This window comes from Fusarium flagelliforme (assembly GCF_020744385.1).
Source record: "Fusarium flagelliforme strain FIESC 12 MPI-CAGE-AA-0113 chromosome Unknown B0J16scaffold_1, whole genome shotgun sequence".
Taxonomy (NCBI): domain Eukaryota; kingdom Fungi; phylum Ascomycota; class Sordariomycetes; order Hypocreales; family Nectriaceae; genus Fusarium; species Fusarium flagelliforme.
The window spans coordinates 8349109-8368547 of record NW_025763503.1 but is presented as its reverse complement, the minus strand read 5'-3'; the positions used below and the strand labels follow the sequence as shown (position 1 = coordinate 8368547).

At 47.1% G+C, this 19439-nt stretch overlaps 9 protein-coding genes across 9 annotated transcripts; 5 read left to right on the top strand and 4 right to left on the bottom strand.

Moving 5' to 3' along the window:
- Positions 1-364: 364 nt before the first annotated feature.
- Positions 365-856, bottom strand: B0J16DRAFT_260389 (uncharacterized protein; the record flags this gene model as incomplete). The annotated part of the gene is made up of 1 exon (XM_046123244.1): positions 365-856. The coding sequence occupies one exon, from the start codon at positions 854-856 to the stop codon at positions 365-367; it is 492 nt and encodes a 163-aa protein (XP_045990679.1).
- Positions 857-1824: 968 nt separating this feature from the next.
- B0J16DRAFT_261172 (uncharacterized protein) lies at positions 1825-1995 on the bottom strand (the record flags this gene model as incomplete). Its single annotated transcript, XM_046123267.1, has 1 exon — positions 1825-1995. A coding segment is annotated over one exon (171 nt), but the record flags the coding sequence as incomplete, so codon positions are not given.
- A 1265-nt stretch (positions 1996-3260) lies between these two features.
- Positions 3261-3791, bottom strand: B0J16DRAFT_240823 (uncharacterized protein; the record flags this gene model as incomplete). Its single annotated transcript, XM_046123055.1, has 1 exon — positions 3261-3791. A coding segment is annotated over one exon (531 nt), but the record flags the coding sequence as incomplete, so codon positions are not given.
- Positions 3792-6055: 2264 nt separating this feature from the next.
- Positions 6056-6835, top strand: B0J16DRAFT_298848 (uncharacterized protein; the record flags this gene model as incomplete). The annotated part of the gene is made up of 1 exon (XM_046124511.1): positions 6056-6835. The coding sequence occupies one exon, from the start codon at positions 6056-6058 to the stop codon at positions 6833-6835; it is 780 nt and encodes a 259-aa protein (XP_045990676.1).
- Positions 6836-8800: 1965 nt separating this feature from the next.
- B0J16DRAFT_393027 (uncharacterized protein) lies at positions 8801-9935 on the top strand (the record flags this gene model as incomplete). The annotated part of the gene is made up of 3 exons (XM_046132042.1): positions 8801-8901; positions 8964-9326; positions 9392-9935. The coding sequence occupies 3 exons, from the start codon at positions 8801-8803 to the stop codon at positions 9933-9935; spliced, it is 1008 nt and encodes a 335-aa protein (XP_045990675.1).
- Positions 9936-12959: 3024 nt separating this feature from the next.
- On the top strand, positions 12960-13625 carry B0J16DRAFT_239829 (uncharacterized protein; the record flags this gene model as incomplete). The annotated part of the gene is made up of 1 exon (XM_046123051.1): positions 12960-13625. A coding segment is annotated over one exon (666 nt), but the record flags the coding sequence as incomplete, so codon positions are not given.
- A 1136-nt stretch (positions 13626-14761) lies between these two features.
- On the bottom strand, positions 14762-14923 carry B0J16DRAFT_256276 (uncharacterized protein; the record flags this gene model as incomplete). Its single annotated transcript, XM_046123126.1, has 1 exon — positions 14762-14923. A coding segment is annotated over one exon (162 nt), but the record flags the coding sequence as incomplete, so codon positions are not given.
- A 635-nt stretch (positions 14924-15558) lies between these two features.
- On the top strand, positions 15559-18328 carry B0J16DRAFT_393021 (uncharacterized protein; the record flags this gene model as incomplete). Its single annotated transcript, XM_046132041.1, has 1 exon — positions 15559-18328. Exon 1 carries the CDS (start codon positions 15611-15613, stop codon positions 18326-18328), a length of 2718 nt encoding a protein of 905 aa, XP_045990672.1. The 5' UTR covers positions 15559-15610.
- A 71-nt stretch (positions 18329-18399) lies between these two features.
- B0J16DRAFT_393018 (uncharacterized protein) lies at positions 18400-19326 on the top strand (the record flags this gene model as incomplete). Its single annotated transcript, XM_046132040.1, has 1 exon — positions 18400-19326. Exon 1 carries the CDS (start codon positions 18430-18432, stop codon positions 19324-19326), a length of 897 nt encoding a protein of 298 aa, XP_045990671.1. The 5' UTR covers positions 18400-18429.
- Positions 19327-19439: the final 113 nt, after the last annotated feature.

The following is a 19439-nucleotide window of genomic DNA, read 5'->3' as shown; positions in this document are numbered from 1 at the left end:
GCCATTATCGCAAGACGGTTCAGGGATGTCCAGAGATCAAAGCTGATGTGTATTTTTGTTAGGGCGCTGCTGAGCTCCGCTTTAATAATATCCGCCTTAGACTTAAAGATCTTCTGTAGCTCTCTGGTAATAGAACTGCTACTCCAAGGAATTTGGAGTGCTAGTTTATAGTCGAACTAATAGAAGAGCTCCTGTAGAAACTTATGCTCGAATATTGTGAAGGGCACATCACTGTCAATGACGAACCTAATACTAAGTTCTTATACAGCTTTGACCTTTGCCTTTAGTATTATGCTCTGGTCAAGCCGTGGTCGTTTGGGGGTTGCATGGGACTAGAGATCGATCGCGCTATCGTCGCTGGGGCTTAATTAACTCGCTGGGGTGATCCAATAGGCTCTGTGCAAGTCAGTATATGGGATATATTGGTATAGAGGACAGATCCATACTTGCGAAGATGATCTGCTGCAGAAGATGTCACTTGTACTAAGAAGAATTCTGGCCAACCCTTCGTATCGCATCGGCTGCAGCACCACATATGACCAATGGGCTGATCCTGGAGATTCAATTCAATGAAGAACATGCCGTGCAATCTGATCCAACTTTTTCTGCCTTTTGCACCTTTCCGAGCTAGCGAATCTTCTTGAACGAAGCGGCGGTTCTTCCAGACGACCTTCGGTAGATCCTCAATAGTCGGGTTAGGGGGCAGCTCCCCGACCGAAGCCTCCTCGAGCTGCTTGGCCACGGTCCTTGGTTGAGACAGTCGCGAGAACGCAGAGGGAAAAAGTGGCGTGGGGCAAGGCGTCGAAATCACCGGCGAGCCTTTCGCCGGTGTAGAGGGTGGTGGCAAGTCTGACATCTTGTCGCTGGTGCCATGTCTTGTTGACAGCGAAATTGACGCGCCGCGGTAGGGTGCAGAGGGAGCGCGTCATCCTGCCGAGGGTTGGTGTGCGTTAGGCGGCGATAGCAGGTACCAACGAGGCTACGGCTTCATATAGGGCTAAGAAGTATCGCCTATCTGTGGCCATCTTGTACAGGGTAGGACTGGGCGGAGGGCACGTCCAGGTTTAATCTTTTTGGGCAGTTCAGATGCAGCATGGCATATATCAACTTTATCAAATCATGTCAACTTACAAATCACTGGAATTGATTTGATTGAGGCAAGGAATTGACTAAGTTGATTGATTTGATTGGGGTGATTGATTGATTGAGTTGATTTATGATGAGCGCTGTGTCGCAGTAGCCAATCTCGCACCCGAGAAATCCGTCACTTGCAGGTTTACGTTTGATCATTGGGAAACAATTTCTGAAGTTCGTGCCCATTACGCACGTAGCTTGCCAGATACGAATAATCAGGTTGAGCTTGACCACTTCTTGTTTACTCTGGAGCTCCCAGGTGTAGCTCCAGTTCATCCCGAAATCAAGGCGTTCCACTGCTGCATCAGATATATCGTCAATGGCCAAGAGTTCTGGGACAATAACAATGGTCTCAATTATCAAGTTAGCTTCAGAAGGAAGGACCCGTCTGAGGACATAACAACAATCCTTCATGGGGCATATACCCGCCACGGTGGTGTCTTAATATAGGTAGCTACGAGCATTTAATATAAAAAGTAATATAGTTGTGACGAGAACGAGTTCTTATATATATATATGATGCCCAACCAGTGATATAATAGCAATGCATTGTGCGCTTATAGCGCTTATTTATTATTTATCTTAATATATCAATTCCTTGCTCGTGATTATATCCAGGTACTAAATGGTAAGCGAGGATGCATTGAACACAGACCAAAGACCTCTGTACATCTTATTATCTAATAATCATCACCGCCCAGGTCTATAATGCACCAGTTTTGGTTGGGGTAGACATAATACACAGATGGGACAGGTATTATGTCGTCTGTGATACCACGGAGTAATACAATCTGAGTGAAACGTGTGCCCACACGGCAGATGACGGACGATATCACCTCCGTTGATGGTTTCCAAGCAAATGACGCTAAATGTCAGTCAGAATAGCTAGCGTGAGGCTTCCACAGAACTACCACCCACAAGCCAGCAAAACTTACCAGATGGAAAGCGAACTTAGCGTAGCCCAGCATGGCCATGGTCCCCCCAGCGCCATCTCCGCCCTCAGCTGCTTACATGTTTTTGGGGGAGCAACTAGGTCAAGATGCCACAAAATTCTGCTCTCAGAATCTGCGCTACTTGAAGAATCGGAGTTTTCGGTGTCTCTTGGGCTGGTAAGGCGATGCCTTCTCAAATGACTAAAAAGTCTCCTCTACCATTAGCTAGGGAGTCAGGGAGCGTATTCATGAAATGGGCTCCAGCATACCTATGCACAAAGGTAGCGAGATAAATTATCAAGGCTAGCAGGATCAACATTAAAAAAGGAACTAGTCCAGGAAGCAGGTATTGTGAGACTTGGTCGTCTTGGTTCGGAACTGTACTGGGTATTATAGACATCCTTTGATTGAGAGTAGCACGTCAATAACAAATTTATGCGGATATTGCCCAGATAAATACACAAGACGAAAAAGTAAATAAATATGCATTGAAGCGAGCTTCAATGCCATATCCGTGAATCCTGACGTCGTGCCCTGGTGGTATGGGCCATAAAAATACTTTTTTCTCGGTTAAAACAATTTGCTTTAACTGCACCTCGATAACAACTTGATTAAAAACCCCTCCTCGTTTGCGCCACTGCCCAGATACAGGACAATCATGACGTTTTGTTGCCAGCTCGTAGAATAAAACAGGATTTTTTTATAGCGTAACTAATTTAATCTACAGAACATACGACGATGAAATTCACGTTTTAAACTCGATACAGAACATATTTATTACCCTTATAAACATATCACCGAAAGCGACATATCACGTTTTGAATAACTTCTTCTAGTCGGTAGACCTTTTCCTCTCTTTTATCAGGAGGAGGAAGCTAATAGGAGGGGGCCGGATTCTTTTAGCATCATTAGTAGAGACAATTGCGCCTGCTAATACGGAATTACTGATCACATCTTCATATCACAAACTTGTTAGAACTAAGAGGTCACTGGAACCTGTGAGGACAGCTGCGATCCCTATCAAGGTTCGAATAACTATAACAAACGAATACCACCGAGGTGGATATATCAGTTAGCTAAGTATAATAAGATTCAGAGCCAGATGTAACTACAGATATATTATAGATATTACAACGCAATATATGTATCTCTTAACCAGCTACTGACCCTTCAATCTCAATATATGAACTCGTCCATCAGAGCGATATCTGCCTGTAGCTGGTCCCGCGCTTTAGCCATCACCTCAAAGCCTTCCTCGAGTGATATAATGCGATCTCGCGCGGCGACTAGCACTTCAGCTCTGCTAAAGAAATGGGTGCAGCTATTATGGTCATGGCAATCTTTAGACGGTGGTGCTGGTAGAACGGCAAGCAGACTTTCGAAATGGCTCTTTAGCTTGCTTCGATATCGCTTCTCAACCAAGTTATGGCTCTGGCGTGGCTGTTTCAATATTTCCAAGGAAGTCAGCTTCTTATAAGCCATGTTCTTGGTTAACCGCCTTTTCGGCTTTTTTGGCTTGTGCGATGCGGTGCGCAGATTGACACCAGAACCTCCTTGAGTGCCAATGTCTGCGCTATTGCCGCGGTGTCGTGAATCTGGTAGTGATTCTTTCTCTAGTGCCATTGGAGAGAGCTGCTTGATATTGTAGCTGTCTACTCCTTCCGGCTGGTTCGACAATCGATAGAGATCGGCTGGGCAGATAGTGTTGGAGGCAAAAAAAGCCATCTTGATCTTAGATTAAATTTGTAGTTATAATGGCGAATTAAGAAGCCACTAACTTCCTTTGATAGTTATCTAAGGCTGCAGGATTTTCTGGGATCGGATGAAGGTGTTTTTGATCAAATATTTGACGGATTTTGAGAATGGAAATGATAAGGAAGTAGAACCGGCGGGCTGGGGTGACGAGGGAGGGTGCAGCGATAAACGCATTCAACTGCAACAAAAAGACGGGTCTGATGGGATATGTCGCTGATGTGGGGTGGGTTGAAATTAGGTCTTTAGAGTTACTGGCCCAAGATGAGGCAAAGTCTCGGTCTCGGCCTATTTTTAATTGCTATTACACGTACTCTTCAACGTGTTTAAACCTCAAGTAGGTAACCGCTCTATCGTTGGATGAGTTTTAGGGATATCTAATAATCCTTTCAAATCTAATACTAAACGTGTTTACCACTGCGGCGAAAAAGCGTACATAACGAGGTACCTGCTGATTTGACTTTTTATTAGTGCAGGCTTACCGCAGGCATTCGAATTATTTGCCACTGACCGGCTCAAAGTATCCAATTGGGAATCCCAGCATTCAGAAGCCCACCAGTGACCATCTATATCTTGGGCACCACCCGGTCGGCAACAGGTCTTAAGGATGGACTTACGGAGCCTCCGTAATGCCATGATTGGCCAATGCAGGGGTCGAGACCGTGTCGCCATGAAGTGCAAGTTCAAACTTCACGGAACATCCTGCAGCTAGGGGTCCCTACCTGATCTTACGATGAGCGATGGATCGTGACGTATCGTGTGTTGTCTCATAAGTCCTTTCTGTGACCATATCTATATCCCCATCCATATATCATCTATCTGGATAAATGTGCCAGCTTCCCCTCGAGGGCCGTTAAGAGTTTATGACCTATTGCAGAATAACATTACTACCGCGATATCGCGAACACCACAAATGTGGTTCCTCCCTATGCCTATTATCATCATCCATGATGAGGACCTGGCATACCATGGGAAGTTATTAAGCACCAGGTATGAAGAAGGGCGACTTCGAGCAATTGACGCGACGATGTGCATAAGCGAGCTCCGCGGCCGGCCATTGGTAAGGCTAAACTTGCTAATGCCAGACTGAAGATAAAGAGGAGATTGCTAACGCTGACTGACGTCCTTAGAGACACCATTCTCCCGAGAATCCAGGCAAGTCATCAAGTCTAAAGGTCGGACTATGACAACGGATAGGCTGTGGAGTGGAAAATATTTCCACGACCACTGTAGAACTGGAAGAGGTTGCCACTATTTGGAGGATATGTGTTGGGAGGCTGGATGGAAGAAAGGGGGAGAGTAGTATGGTGCTCATCTTAGCATATTCTCAAATTGTACACGTCAATACGTCATCCGAAGGTCCTGGTGCTACCAGTCCACAGGAATCAACTTATTATTTGTTCATAGCTGCCCAAATGAACTCGTTTCACTCTGTTCTTCGGGTGCGGCGCTCGACTTTTGCAGGTTGAGTTAAGACGCGTCGCGTCATCACGAGTCATAACCCTTGTCTTATCTTGCTTTCCAGTTTTCAGCGGCCAATCATGACCACCAACCTCGCTCCGAGGGCTCCTATCCAATCACAGGAGGGAGATACGAGTTTTTCTGTACCATTAGAGATCTAGACTTTGATCCTAAAAATGAGACGACTGAGGTCTAGTGCAGAGTAAGCTTTTTACCCATCTCAGCACTCAGATATTAGGCTACATACACCCTTCGATACTTCGGGATATGATAATGATATGGGTTCCGGAAAGTTAAGGACCTAATCCAGCAACCTAATCTCTTATTGGTGCCCTCTCTTGGTCATCTCTTTGTTCTAGACCGCGTATTTAATGGGCCTTGATGCCACCCATATGCAGCCAAGTGCCACTGGGTTGCCACTCAAGCGAGGCGGTTATGCTTTAGGCTTGGTGCAGTTTGCGGCAAAGACAGTCCAGAAGCAAACAGGATTTCCATTTTACCTACATTAACCTCCTGCAAAAATGGTCTTATACCCAAGGTCTCAACTTTACTAGGTTTTCCACAGATTTTAACACGCTTGTCTCTTATACTTATCTATCTATTTAGCAAGCCACTAATAAACTTCCAAAGAGAGCATTATTATGCTAGTATTCCTGCCTTCGGCATATAAATGAGTTATAGTAGGTTTATCTTTGCAACCATGCCTAACCAATATGATCTAATACTCTAAAGCAGACGCTCACACGAACTCCCTTTTGTATATAGATGGGGTGGCAATGCTCGACGGCTGCATCTCAGACGTGACTATTGAAAACGACCTTACTGTATACGGTCCAGCCATTCCGTCCCACCCTCAATGGGAATTCTCGGAGTCTATGAACCCGCTAGCCTCCCTGGGCGCCTTCCAGGATGAAGTTGACACCAGTACCCTATCCAGACAGACTCAACTTCCCCAAAACCAATTCGTATTCTACGAGGACTTTAGTTCAAGAGATCGTTGGGTAAATACCTACTCTACAGTCAAGAACCAGACCCTATCACCCGAACGGCTGGTGACGGTCGCTGATGGGTCACCCTTAACCTTCACTCCTTCGCTGCAGTCGTCCCAAGAACCACCTAAAAAGCCCGGCCGAAAGAGTAAGAAACAACTCAGTGAACGTGCAGTTCCAAATTACCCTAGACACAATGTCAGGGGAGATACTTACACGAATAATAAGAGGAAGAAAGCGATTGTTACTGACGGGAATGGGATCAACGCCAGCAATGGCGCCTCTTATCGCAAACTGAAGAAGCATGAGCAAATGCAAGAGAGAAATCGCATTGCTGCCAATAAGTTACGCTTGAGAAAGAAGGAGGACCTTGAGAGACTCCAGTCCAGTGAACAGGCTATGGAGCAACGCCATAGGACGCTATCCAGAAGCGTGGATGACCTAAAAGAAGAAGTTCTATATCTCAAGATGCAATTGTTACAACACACGAGTTGTAACTGTGCCTTAATACAACATTACATTAACGAAGAGGCAAAGCAGTATATTCATGGTACAGATCCGACATAGCTGTAATAGATTAACATACTGTTATCGACTTATGTAATTACAAACAAATATAAGGCTACCCAATTGAAGCTTCAAGAGACTAGCTTTAGCTACTGGATTAGTTGAAAATCGAGGGATTTCTTGTACAGCCTAGGTTATAATAACTTTTGATATCGATCACAATACTTACGGTTATTCTCAAAGGAGGGCATGAGTCTAGAATCGGGCATTGTGCGATAGTCGAATAAGAATAAGAGCACGAAATGTCTATACCACGATGAGCAACATAGCGCCGACATCAGGTCTGATTGCATGTAAAAAGGGAATACGCACTCAAGTGGTGCGTAGAATATTGCTAGCGTATGCCTTTCGGGTTGGTGATAGTTCGGTCATCTTCATCCTCATCTGAGAAGTAACACGAAGTCTGGCATCCAGACCATGCGAGGTGAATCAAATACAGAAATCGGCCTGCCTTCATACCTAGAGTTAGGTCCCTATATTCCCCGCAATAACAATTATGTCACTCTGACACAACTATGTTGAGTGCATGTGTCATACCTTACGTCAGAAACTTGATTTCAAGCTCTGATTTGCAGTAATATTATCGGCCCAGAATATTGAACCGCATTTCTGTTAATCCTTATTTATAATTTCTACCATTGAGGTTATAACAGAAGGCGAATTATATCCCTATTTATTCACGTGATATGCGGAAACTCCTACCAAAGTCTCCGGACGAGAGCCCATTGCCGCCGCCACTAGCTACCGGGAAGCGTAAGCGTATCCAGGTCCTAGTCGCATGCGAGAGTTAGTCCAGGTAACAGAATCAGACTAAAGGTAACTTGCTAACGATACTATCTAGCATGTCGAAGGCGTAAAATCAAAGTCCCTATCACCAAGCTCACCACAGGTATAAGGTAGCTGACTGAAGCAGTGCGATAACCGACGCCCGACTTGTTCACAATGCACTCGTTCCGCCAGCGAATGTCTGTTCGCTATTTCGGAGGACAACCCCAAGCATGATGCGCTGACGCACCAGCTTCAAGTGGTTTCTGAAGGGGAAAGCTCCCTCAAGACGATTCTTGATCTATTGCGTGGGGGCTCGAATACTGAGTCTACAAAGCTCTTGAACAGTATTCGAGAAGCGCAGTCAGTTGATGACTTCGTCAAGACATTTGCCGATGCTAGTCTACTGCTGCCCAATGTTCCAAAGCGGTCAAGTGAGTTATCACTATAGCCTATATCTCAATTTGAAGTTTGATCCCACTTAGTTAGTTGTCTAACTATGGCAAATCATACAAGCCCCTCGGGATATACCCAGGCAACTATTGAGAATCCCTTTCTCTCTACGTATGGGGACCCTTTCACCAGGGTGCGCACTCCCTTGCGTCCTCTATTCTTAATATCTTTAAGGCTAACTGGCATTAGAACGGAACCTTTAAGTATTATGGACGGCTTGGTCACCAAATTCCCTGATGGGATATTGCCTATCTCCCAGTGGACTGCCTTGTCCACTGACAACAGATATCTATCTCACATACTATATCTTTTTTTCGCCTGGGATCACACCCTCAGTCACATTATACCCCGAACTGTGTTCTTACAAGATCTCAAAGCGGGCCCAGCGGAACCAGCAAAGTTTTGCTCAAGATTTCTTGTCAATTCTATAATTGCCGTGTCTCATGTATGTTCCGTCTCTTATGCGTCTTTTAGATGATTGACTCGTTTAAGCTAAGTCTATAGATTTTTATATCACAAGGAGCATCATCGCGACAAGCCCGGGATTTACGTTTTAGAGGTCGTATGTTCGCAGACGAGGCCCTACGGATGCTTGAAGATGAACGGCAGCGCCCGTCAATAACCCTGCTGCAGGGGTTGACTGTGCTCTGGATTTACGAGGTTAACAATGGGGAGAAGACGCAAGCCATCTCTTTACTCGAAGAGTTTTATCACTTTCACAGTACTTTAGGAGTCAGCGATCTAGCCATGCCGACTATAGATGGTATATTCCCAAATCAGGCCCCTCGCCTCATGAGGGAGCGGCAGATCTTATCTTGCATCGTCTGGGGATTCTTCTGTCTGGAAGCGTAAGTGCCAAGATCCCCAAATCTATGTCTGCTCTATGAGGCTAATGAGCAAATCTGACAAGCAAAATCTCGTTGATCTTCTCGCGCGCGATGAGAATTAGGAAGCCCGAGATACCTAAGACCTTTGAGGATCCCTATTTATCCGTATTTGCCAACCCTGATGCGCCGGAATATTTCTGGTCCCCCTACCCCTGCGACCGTCAGCCACGACAATCATTGTATCGACAAGCAATCTCACTCGAATGCCAACTCGCGGTCATAATAGAGGAAGCTTCGAGATTCTTTATGCCGGCGGAAGCCGGAACACCCGTTTCAAACTACAACGAAACGAGAGCTGTTAAAGAAAAGCTGCATAGATGGGGTACGGGTGCTCTACAGCGATTTCTTGCGCATAATACCCTTCTCCCCTCGATACTTTTCCTTGAGTAAGTCTAGAAACCCGGGGAACTAGTACCGACTGTGCTGCTATAATTGCTGACCTATTGGCAAGGACCACGTATGAGATGGTATTTCTCAAGCTTCTGCGCCGCCCCTGCCGGTTTCCTCTCAAAGATGATGCACATGAATCGACAGCATCCAAGCGAGCCTCATACGGAGCCTCCATAATCTCTAATCTCTGGGTGTATCGAGCCGCCTACGGGATGCGTCACGAATACTGGCTTACGCAGGCGTGCTTGGCAGCAACCTCGGCCATCATATTCGAGCTTGATGATAATTCAAGCCTGTCCAAGTCAGTGGTTATGGCCTGCCAGTTGCTCTACAGTATAGGGGAATTTCTACCCGTGGCCAACGAGTATCTCCTGGCCATTAAGGAGCTTTCTCGACAACAAACTGTAGACTTGCCAAAAGCTTGCAGGATAATCTTTTCTGGCTTAGCTGTGAGAACGGGGCGAATAATTGTCAGAGGCCCTGTACTCTTGAGCCTTGCGCTCGGCTGTACCGATACGAGTGCTGGATCTCCTAGTGCTTCACAGGAAGTTGTATTCTCCGGTCTAATTGAAGATATTCGTAACCTTGCTGGCGGGAGTTCTTAGTAAATCTGGGGAGGAATTTATCGTATTATAACTTGTCGTTCTGTGCGGTGTCGAGCTCCGTTGCTTGCTAGAATATTATATTGATTCTCTAGGTATTTACTCTATCCTGATTAGGTTTCCTATAGAGTACTCAACTATAGTTGCGCGAGTTCCATCAATATTCCAACCCCCAGTGCGCCCTGCATATGCTTCACGCGAGTTTTGGCTTTGTGCTGTTTTGAACGTCGCTTAGCTTTATAGCTAGATATCTTACGTCTTAGACACCATGACTAAATTAATTGGTGGTGAATTCCATAGTCTATTATAGATATAGAAGGGCAAGGATATAGTGGGAGGTCTGCTATGCAATTTATTAGCCAGCTTCGATATGCCATTATATTAACCAATTGCACCTACCACCTTCAATCTAACCAGGAAACTATGCAGGGCTTCTCTGATTAACTGCATTAGTGGGGTTTATTAACAAAGCGAGAGGGCTTCTCTATGTTTCCACCCCTAGCGGCATTAATTTCTACTAAGGGTATATCGTCTTGCTCCAATCGTGTTATAAAATTCAAGTACCACGACCACCATATCCTATCCAGCAGAAGATTTATTATATGGAACGTAAAGAGGACAACCAAATAAACAATCATACTAAATATTCTTAACTTGCCCGGAGCAAATAGAGATTATACAGTGAGGGTTAGCACTGACGTATAGAACTTAAGGGTCACCAGAGAAAGGGCTGCGCTAATTATTTATATCGAGACTAGATGAACTATATCGAGCATATGATCTTCGATGCCTAGTATATATTCATATATGGACGCCTACATATCGCTATGGACCAGCTGCTATGTGAAGCTTGGTCTAGCTTGAGGCTATCACTGTCTCAGCGTGATGAAGTATGATGCTGGCCTGGACGACATTTAGGAAGTTTGGCTTTGATAATACCTAGATAAATGGAAGCTTCATTCTAGAAATAGCCATGTTTGAAAAGGGTTAGCAAACGTATATTGCCACAAGCTTTATTTCTAATAATAAAATTGTATTTGTGGCATTAGGTAAGGATTATCGCTTGATAACCATAACTAATGTATTGATAGTTGGCCAGGTTCCACACACCAAGCTCGATCTGGGGAATAGGAAGGACTATTAAAGGCTTTGCAAGCGGCTGATTCTTGGTCTGACTACATGTCACGCGTGTTGGCCGAACACTGGCTTCCTGGGAGTCATCTCGCTGTAGATGAGTGAACGGTCCCCTTTGCAAGGAGATCTGAAGAGGAAACAAGTGGGAAGAATCAGCCTACGCCTATCCTAGCTGCGAGGCGAATACAGGTCTGAATTCAATGGAAAAGACATATAAAATAAAACCACGCTAATGAAGACAGGGACCTGAATTGATTGCCCCCAACGAATTCAGGTCGCCATTATGAAAAGTTGGAAAAAACGATATTTAAGACAATGCATCAATTGACAACTACCAGGAAATATTGCATTTCAAACTTTAGCCATCACAGCCAAGTATTGCGATATTACGATCAGTTTTAAACTCAGTTGATTGCGTTCAGCGTTGTTGAAAGTGGGTAGCACTGGCGAATCATCTACGCCAAGTTGGTCCGTGCATTCCCGTACGCTTAATAATAACCAAGGGAACGAGAGAAAATAAGCATAGAATAGCCATAAAGCAAGAGAATTCCAAAGGGCAGCTAAATCGTAATCGTAAACACAACCATATATTACATTAATATCTTCACAGGCCGTTAACCGATAGAGGTTATTCATCCGTAGCAATATACATAACCAAGTTAAGGTTAAGGTTTAAGCCATAGCAACGAAAAAAGCAAGCATATCAATAAATCAAAATAACAATCAACAGTCATTAAAATAAAGCAACCAACAATGAACCCATTAGCATTCAACAGTCACAAGCCAACAGTATCAATCATGGATAGCATAGGACCATTTATAAAACTACCCGAGTTTCCATTTATTATTTGCAAAGTATGTCGTTATGCATATACTGGGGAGCAAGTACAGCAGCATTTAAGGAGGCATCATAAGTCAGTACAGGCAGCAGAAAGAAGCAAGATCATAGCGACAATCCAATGCAACCCCGACATCATCAAGAAGCAGAGCGATTTAGCAACATGGCCACTGCCATCACCGACAATCGATCCCATACCATTCATCCATCCGCCAAGCCAGAAGATTAGATGCGGCGAGGAAGGGTGTTTGCATGCGGTTGGTACGATACAAGGTATACAAAAACATTACCGGGAAGAGCACCGATGGACCAATCCCCAAGGGAGGGGGGGGAGTGCCCAGAAGCGAGCCATAGAGGTACAGCAGGTACCGTGGCGTCTCGGGGTCCAGTGTCAACGGTTGTTCAGTAACGGGCCGGGTAGCAGTTGGTTCGAGGTCGGGTTCGGTGGACAAGCCAGCCAAGCAGCGCCCGAGGAGGCAGCCATTATCGACCGGATGAACCGGGCGATGGAGCAGCAGCAGCGCCGATTCGAAATGGAGGATAAGGAAAAGATCAAAGCGGCCGATGCAAGGATGGATGCCAATGCGTGGTTAGAGCACGTCGGGTGGGCGACGCATTTGGAAGGATTCGACCCGGAAGCCATGCTGCGGTTAACCGATCCGGTAAGTGATCATGAGCACGCATTACAGTTGATACAGGACAGTTTAATGCGAGTGATGAGCCGAGCGCGTGCCATAGCCACGCCGGCGCAGGTTGGCAGCCAGGCATTATTCGAGGCGCAGCGGAAAGAAGTGGATAAGAAGCCAAGGCGGCCATTTGATAACCGAATGGAGGACGACACGTGGGCGCGTTACACGGCCGTATGGACCAGATTGATTTGTTACATATACCGTGCCGAGGATATGGCAGACGAAGATAGGCCCGGGTATCGATTATCGAAGCGGCAGAGCGAGCCACTCGATGAGTTGAGTGAAATTGTCGACGCATATGTCGATGATCCGGATGCGCATCCACTAGAAGAGGATCGGGTAGACAGGTTGACGTTGCAGGTCGTGATGGCATTATTAGACCACCGTTTAGCAGCAGGGGAGTATCGCAGCGCCATCATCAGCGGATTAGCGGTGATGGGTATCCGGAAGGATGGTGGTTGGATGGATGTGTTGGATTACACGCCCATATACTCCGCCGTTATCAAGATTGCCCGTGCCATGGTTGTGTATCAATCGTACGTGGAGAGACAGGCCGAAGTGGCCCGGTTGAAGCAGATCAAGATGGATGAGCAGCAGCGAGAGGACGGTTCGTCAGATGAGAGAGAAGCCCAGGAGGAGGCGGAGGAGGAAGCCACGAGCATGTTCCGCATCGTACGCAAGAAGGTGCAGCGGTTCATGACGGTCACATCCGGCAATGCCAGGGCCGAGCCAACGCCGATGGATTGGATTTACGAGGCACGCACGTACGGCATGCACATCCGATTTAACACACCGGCCGGGGGGACAATCGATTGGGTTGGGGACCGCATTAAGCACCGCCGGGTGCAATTCCGGATGGGCGAGTTAACGGAGATGTTACATTCGTTGAAGGACGAAGCACGAGGGTTATTAACAACATTGGCCATGGTGGATGATGTCAGCCAGTTACCGCAGATCCCGTGGTCGTTATTCGAAGACGACCACAGCGAAGACAGAGTAGGGTATTCGTTTTTAGAAGATGACCGCAACCGTGCGTGGTTAGAAGCCGGCAAGAATTGGAGTTTACGGCGAATCACCGATTCCCCAGGCCGTCGGAAGATTTGGTTCGACCACGGGAGAGAGGATGGGAAGCCGTTCCGAGCCAGAGCGGTACAGTCATACGGGCAGACGGTAAAGGAGTTGATGGAAAGGATGTTTTTGTTGATGCATATGGTATCCGGCCAGCCAGCGCGGGCCACGGAAATTTTAAGTATCCGACACAAGAACACGATGAACGGTGGCGTACGCAACATATTTGCGCACAACGGTTTGATGTGTTTCGTTACGTCATACCACAAGTCGTTCCGGGCCACGGGACAGGCCAAGGTTATCCACCGATATTTACCACGCGAGGTGAGCGAGTTATTGGTGTGGTATTTATGGTTAGTGTTACCGTTTTGGCAGCAGGTGCAGGGTATTGTTAAGGATGCCGGCATACGCAGCCCGTATTTATGGCCAGATGAGGTGGTTCGCAAGGTCGATATCAGCGAGACAGAGCAGAGGGAGAGAAGGCAGGCGGAGATGGAGACCGGGAGTGGTAATGGCGGTCGTGGTGATGATGATGATGATGATGACAATATGGACCCCAATATCAAATTTGAAAGTTGGGTGGAGGAGCGTAATTGGACGTCAGACCGTGTCCGTCGAATCATCCAACGGCATAGCCGACGATTGTTGGGCACCATGTTGAACATCAGTTCGTGGAGGCAGATTGCCGTGGCCATAGCACGGCGGTATTTGAATGGGGCATTCAAGGAGTCGACGTTGGATGAAGATGAAGATGATGATATAGAGGACAGTCCAGTCGATTTACAAGCAGGTCATGGAACGCACGTGGCCGGCATGGTATACGCACGAGAAATGCAGCAAGGGTTGTTTAGCACGGCGACCATGCGTGATAAGTTCCGATCGGTTAGCCGCCAGTGGCATCGGTTATTGGAGTTCCGGGACGGCGACGAGTTTATCGATAGGGCCGGTGGCGGTGCATGGCGGCGAAAGCGAGAGCGAGAGCCATTCGAGACAGAGCAGGAGCATAACCAGTTGCAGCGTTTCAGACGAATGCAGCAAGTCGACATCGCCGGCCAATTGAGACAGATGTTAGGTCCGGACGCGGCATTCCGTGGCCAACAAGAGGCGGTGATCCGGGCCATCATGCGGGGCGAGAGTCCAATTGTGCAGATCACAGGCACGGGAGGGGGCAAGAGCATGTCATTCATGTTACCGGCGTATTGTTCCCATGACAGTGGAGGGGTAACCATTGTGATTGTGCCATTGATATCGTTGCGGGATGATTTACATCGGCGTTGTGCCGAGTGTCAGATCGAGACATATGTTTGGGACAGTCGCGGTGGGCACCAGATCGCCCCCATCGTTTTCGTGACGCCCGAATCGGCCGTAACGAAGGGGTTTGGGGAGTTCGTGAACCGGTTGCAATCACGAAAAGTGTTGGATCGTGTGGTGGTAGACGAGTGCCATGCCGTTTTGGACAGTACCAGCCATTTTCGGCCGCAGTTGTTGGAGTTGGGCCGGACATTGAGCGGATGGGGCGTCCAGAAGGTGTTTTTGACGGCCACATTACCACCTACATCATTATTCCAGCTCCAAATTCAAGTGAAAAAGGACTTTGACGCGTCTTGATTGGGCCGTTATCCCTGTTTTCCTCTTTCACTTGAAAGGGGCTACTTGGCGAGACTGCCGCGACTCCACTTTCAGCGATGGCAGGGGCGCTTTATCATCTCATTGGTGCTCTGGTCCTAACCCTGGACGGTTCTTATAGAGTTTGAGGTGGTAGCTCAAAGCTTCGCAACGTATGTAATATATGTAATATAATTAAAGTTTGATTACGGAATTCCACGCGAACAGCGCGTCTTTGACGCGCGCTTTAGGACAGGTCCAAACTTTATAGAGAGAATAGCCCTCAATGTTCTTCAAAGGCAACTTGCAGTGAATGAAGACTAAGTCTTGAGTTGCGAGACGGGATGGAAACGCCAGAATTACACATGGGGAGCAGTCCCCATAGCCGTGCCGGAGTTATCAACCCCAACGAGACGACACCATGGCTCCGACATACTCGCTGGCCTGACCTATTCCGTAATCGGTCACTCGAAGTTATCAGCACAACAGCACAACAGCCCGACTTCGTCCAAGGCCAAGATTATCTGCTTGGCAAATGGAAGGAAAGTTCGGTCGAAAGCTCTGCTGAGGCCGAAGCTCAGCTACGCATCTTACTACAGGGTGTTGATATCATGTTCAATCGTGTGATGGCTACAATGGCCCGCACGTCATACACATCTCGCTGCTGGCTCAATACGTATTCGAGAAATGACTTTTGGCCACATCCATTCCGAGCTGTGTTGTGCTTAAAAAGATATATTTCCGTCTGGAAGCGATTAATATGCTTCGTCTTTCGGGTTTTGGGATTCAAGGAACGACAGCGTCAACAGCTCTACAATTTCAAACTGGGACTGAAAGAAGAAAGGATGATGCATTACATCTTATTTCTTGCGAGTCAACTTCCGAGTCGTGAGCAAGGCCACTCCCGCAGGCAACCTGTTGAGGACGATGAATTAAGTCATGCAAGCAGTGATGAGAGCGATGGGGAGACAGATTTTGAAGAAGACGCGAGCATTGGAATAGATGATAGCTCACAGTATCAGTCCGAATTCCTCTTACCATCCAGGCCTTGGCTGGAGTTATCAGAAGCTTTGTTCCAGCTCTCAATGATGTTCTGGACACATCAGGACCCCGCTAGAGACATGTCGTCTTCTGTTATTATATATTATACTGCTGTTATGGGGATTCAAAGACGGTCCATGTCTTATTACCCAGCTCACAACTCTACAGGCGGGCTAGCGGCACTTATGTGGGTTGGACGTGCACTCTTTTTGGAGTATGCTCTTCCTCTATATAGCTACACTACCCTTGCGTACCACTGGCCATCCCGAGATCAATACCACTCCCAACCAGAGCGGCTCGAAGCAATCCGTCAAAGATATCTTGTACGAGGCTGCTACACACCTTTCGGAGAACTCATTGAACTGAAGGCGTTTGCCAAGTCTATTGTGAGGCAGGAGGGCATGCCCGGTAACCTCTCCTGGGCTCCTGACGGCCGGTCATTTGTGGTGGGCAATGACAAAGAAGTAAAACTCTCCGACTTCTGCAAAACTTACCATAAGGCCATAGCACTGGTCGAGGAGCAGGTCGAAGAAATGATGCTGGGCTTAGAGCCGAATTTCAATGTTGATGTCGTCAGGGATGATCTGAATTGTCGAAAGGCCGGCTGGTCTTTCTTACAAAAGCCTGAGAACAAGCTATCAGATGCACGGGAGATGCTGATAAACAAGCTTCGCACGTCTCAGTTCCGTGGCAAACCCTTTGCAACTGCATCTCATTGGTGTCCTGACACATGTCTAGCATACTTGAATCTTGGCCTCGATCTCAACAAATCGGCTTTCGCTGCGTTACAGATATCAGGCGGGCTGCCAGGCCGTGGCAGTGAAGTAACTAGCATTCGTTGCGTCAATACCGAGCTTACTATGCGCAATGTTTTTTTCTACGGGGGAAGGATGATAATCGTGATAAGTTACAACAAGGCAAGAGCATCGAACAACTATTCTTTTTACATTGTTCGATATCTTCCGGCAAATCTCAGTCTAAGCTTATTGAAGTATCTCGCTATGATCCGGCCCACGATTGATTTCTTGTCAACGGCCTTGACGATGCCTCATTACAAATGTAATGAGTTTCTCTTTCAAGATCCCTCCGGGAGGCAAAAGCACTTGAGCTCGGCTCAGGCTTCGGGCATTCTCAAATACTTGACTCGAGATCTCGTCACACCATGGACCCTCTTCTTATATAGGCAAGCATCCCTGGCAATTTCGAAGCGGTATATCAGCAAGCTCGTGGAAAAAAGAAACTATTACTACCCAACCAGCGCGGACGATCCGATACGGATGTTCGCGGCAGGAGCTGGCCATCACCCTCGAATGCTGTTAACAGCTTATGCTATCGATAAGGCTCTACCATCTCGGCTGCAACCGGAGCTTCTCGAAATGTACTATCGGCTTTCCGCAATGTGGCAGGACTGGAATGTCCAATATTACCGTGATAATTGCCAAGCTCAGGATAAGGAACCCTGCAAGTCTCTCAATGTCACACTGCATACGTGGAAGAGAGCCTCAAGCCCTGAGAGGCCTGAAAGAGCTCCTAAGAGAGTCAAGACAGCTTTGGGTGGTGAAAATACAAACGATCTCTCCGATGGGTTTCTCTACAACTGCCAGTACCAGATTCTAATATGCATCACATGCGGTTCGATGGTTCAGCCAGGGACCAGGTCGTTATACAGCCACTTGAACACTATCCACCAGATGACAGGTGCAGCCTGCAAGACATTGATAGAAAGGTTCAGCCAGTATGAGCTTTGTCGCTTTTCTCAATTGTGCATACCGAACCAAAAGGTTGCCCAGATTCAAGGTTTACCAGTATATAAAGGGTTTCGGTGTAATATTTGTCCTTATACGGCAGGACCTTCACGATTCACAACATCTTCGGACAAGATTAGGGATCATATATCAAGCCATAAGATAGGAATGACGCCAATGCGAGCGGAAGAGTTGCGGAAATTCGAGTCCTGTTATATGCAGACCTTCTGCTCCGCCAAAGGAAGAATTAGATATTTCGAGATTGACCCCATCTAATACTCAAAATTAGATAGGCCTATATTATTTCTATTTATACAAGTACTTATTCCTATGAAGAATAATTCACTAGTTAGAATGGAGATTGTAATTTTGACTATATGCTGGCCTGTAGTAAAGGGGCTGACAAGGTAGTAAAGCGGTGCACATGGCGCGAACCAGGGAACTTCAACAGCAATCTATCGGCTCTCACCTGGACTGCCCAGCTCATCCTGTTCGACTTCGTGTGCTTCCAGAAGCAGGATGACGAAGACGGAATCCCCGATCTGCTGGATCAAATGTGCAAGAAGTACTTTCAGCAGATGGCGGAGACACCTTTCGGACATGTACTGCAATGGAGGCTATATCTCTTTGCGGCCTCCCGCACCAGTCTTACCAAGCACCAAGCCCGCTGGTCCCTTGATGGGGAAACGGTCGACTATATGGGGACGAAACTACACATGGAACAAGTGACACAGCTGGTCGAGTCTGAGTTCCGCCAGGCGCACTCGCTTCTGTATGATGAGCTCTTGTTTGGAATGAGAGATGTTGCTCCGATTGAGGCGTGGAGGCTGCACGACGATCTAGATGTAGACGACTACGGCGCTTCGTGGTTGACAGACGAGAGGAATCGCGAGATACTGGCGGGGACGCATGACGCCCTGCTCCGACAGATCGAAGAGAGGGCGGATCTACGGCAGGTATTCGTGCGGCTGGGTCCAAACGGTGGGGTTCGCCTCTGCCCCAAGGCGATAGCTATCTATGAGGCGCATGTTCAGGAGTTCCTCAAGAGGATGCTGGCACTCATATCGGTTCCTTCGGGCCCTCCATTACGCTCCCCAGAACTACTCTCCATCACGTACATCAACACGGGTGCCCGCCGCCGATCGGTATTTCTGTGGGAGAAGATGGTCATGATATATGTGCGATACAGTAAAAGCCAGGAACAGACCGGGGAGGAGAAGGATAACATCAGGTTCCTACCCCCGGCCGTTGGAAACCTAGTACTACAGTCCTAAATCAACTCTAGTAGAGTTGATTTAATTGACCCACTTTAACCCTAGTAGAGTTGATTTATTGCCAGGGTGTAGAGTTGATTTAATGCTATACCTATATACGGGAATAGTAGTGC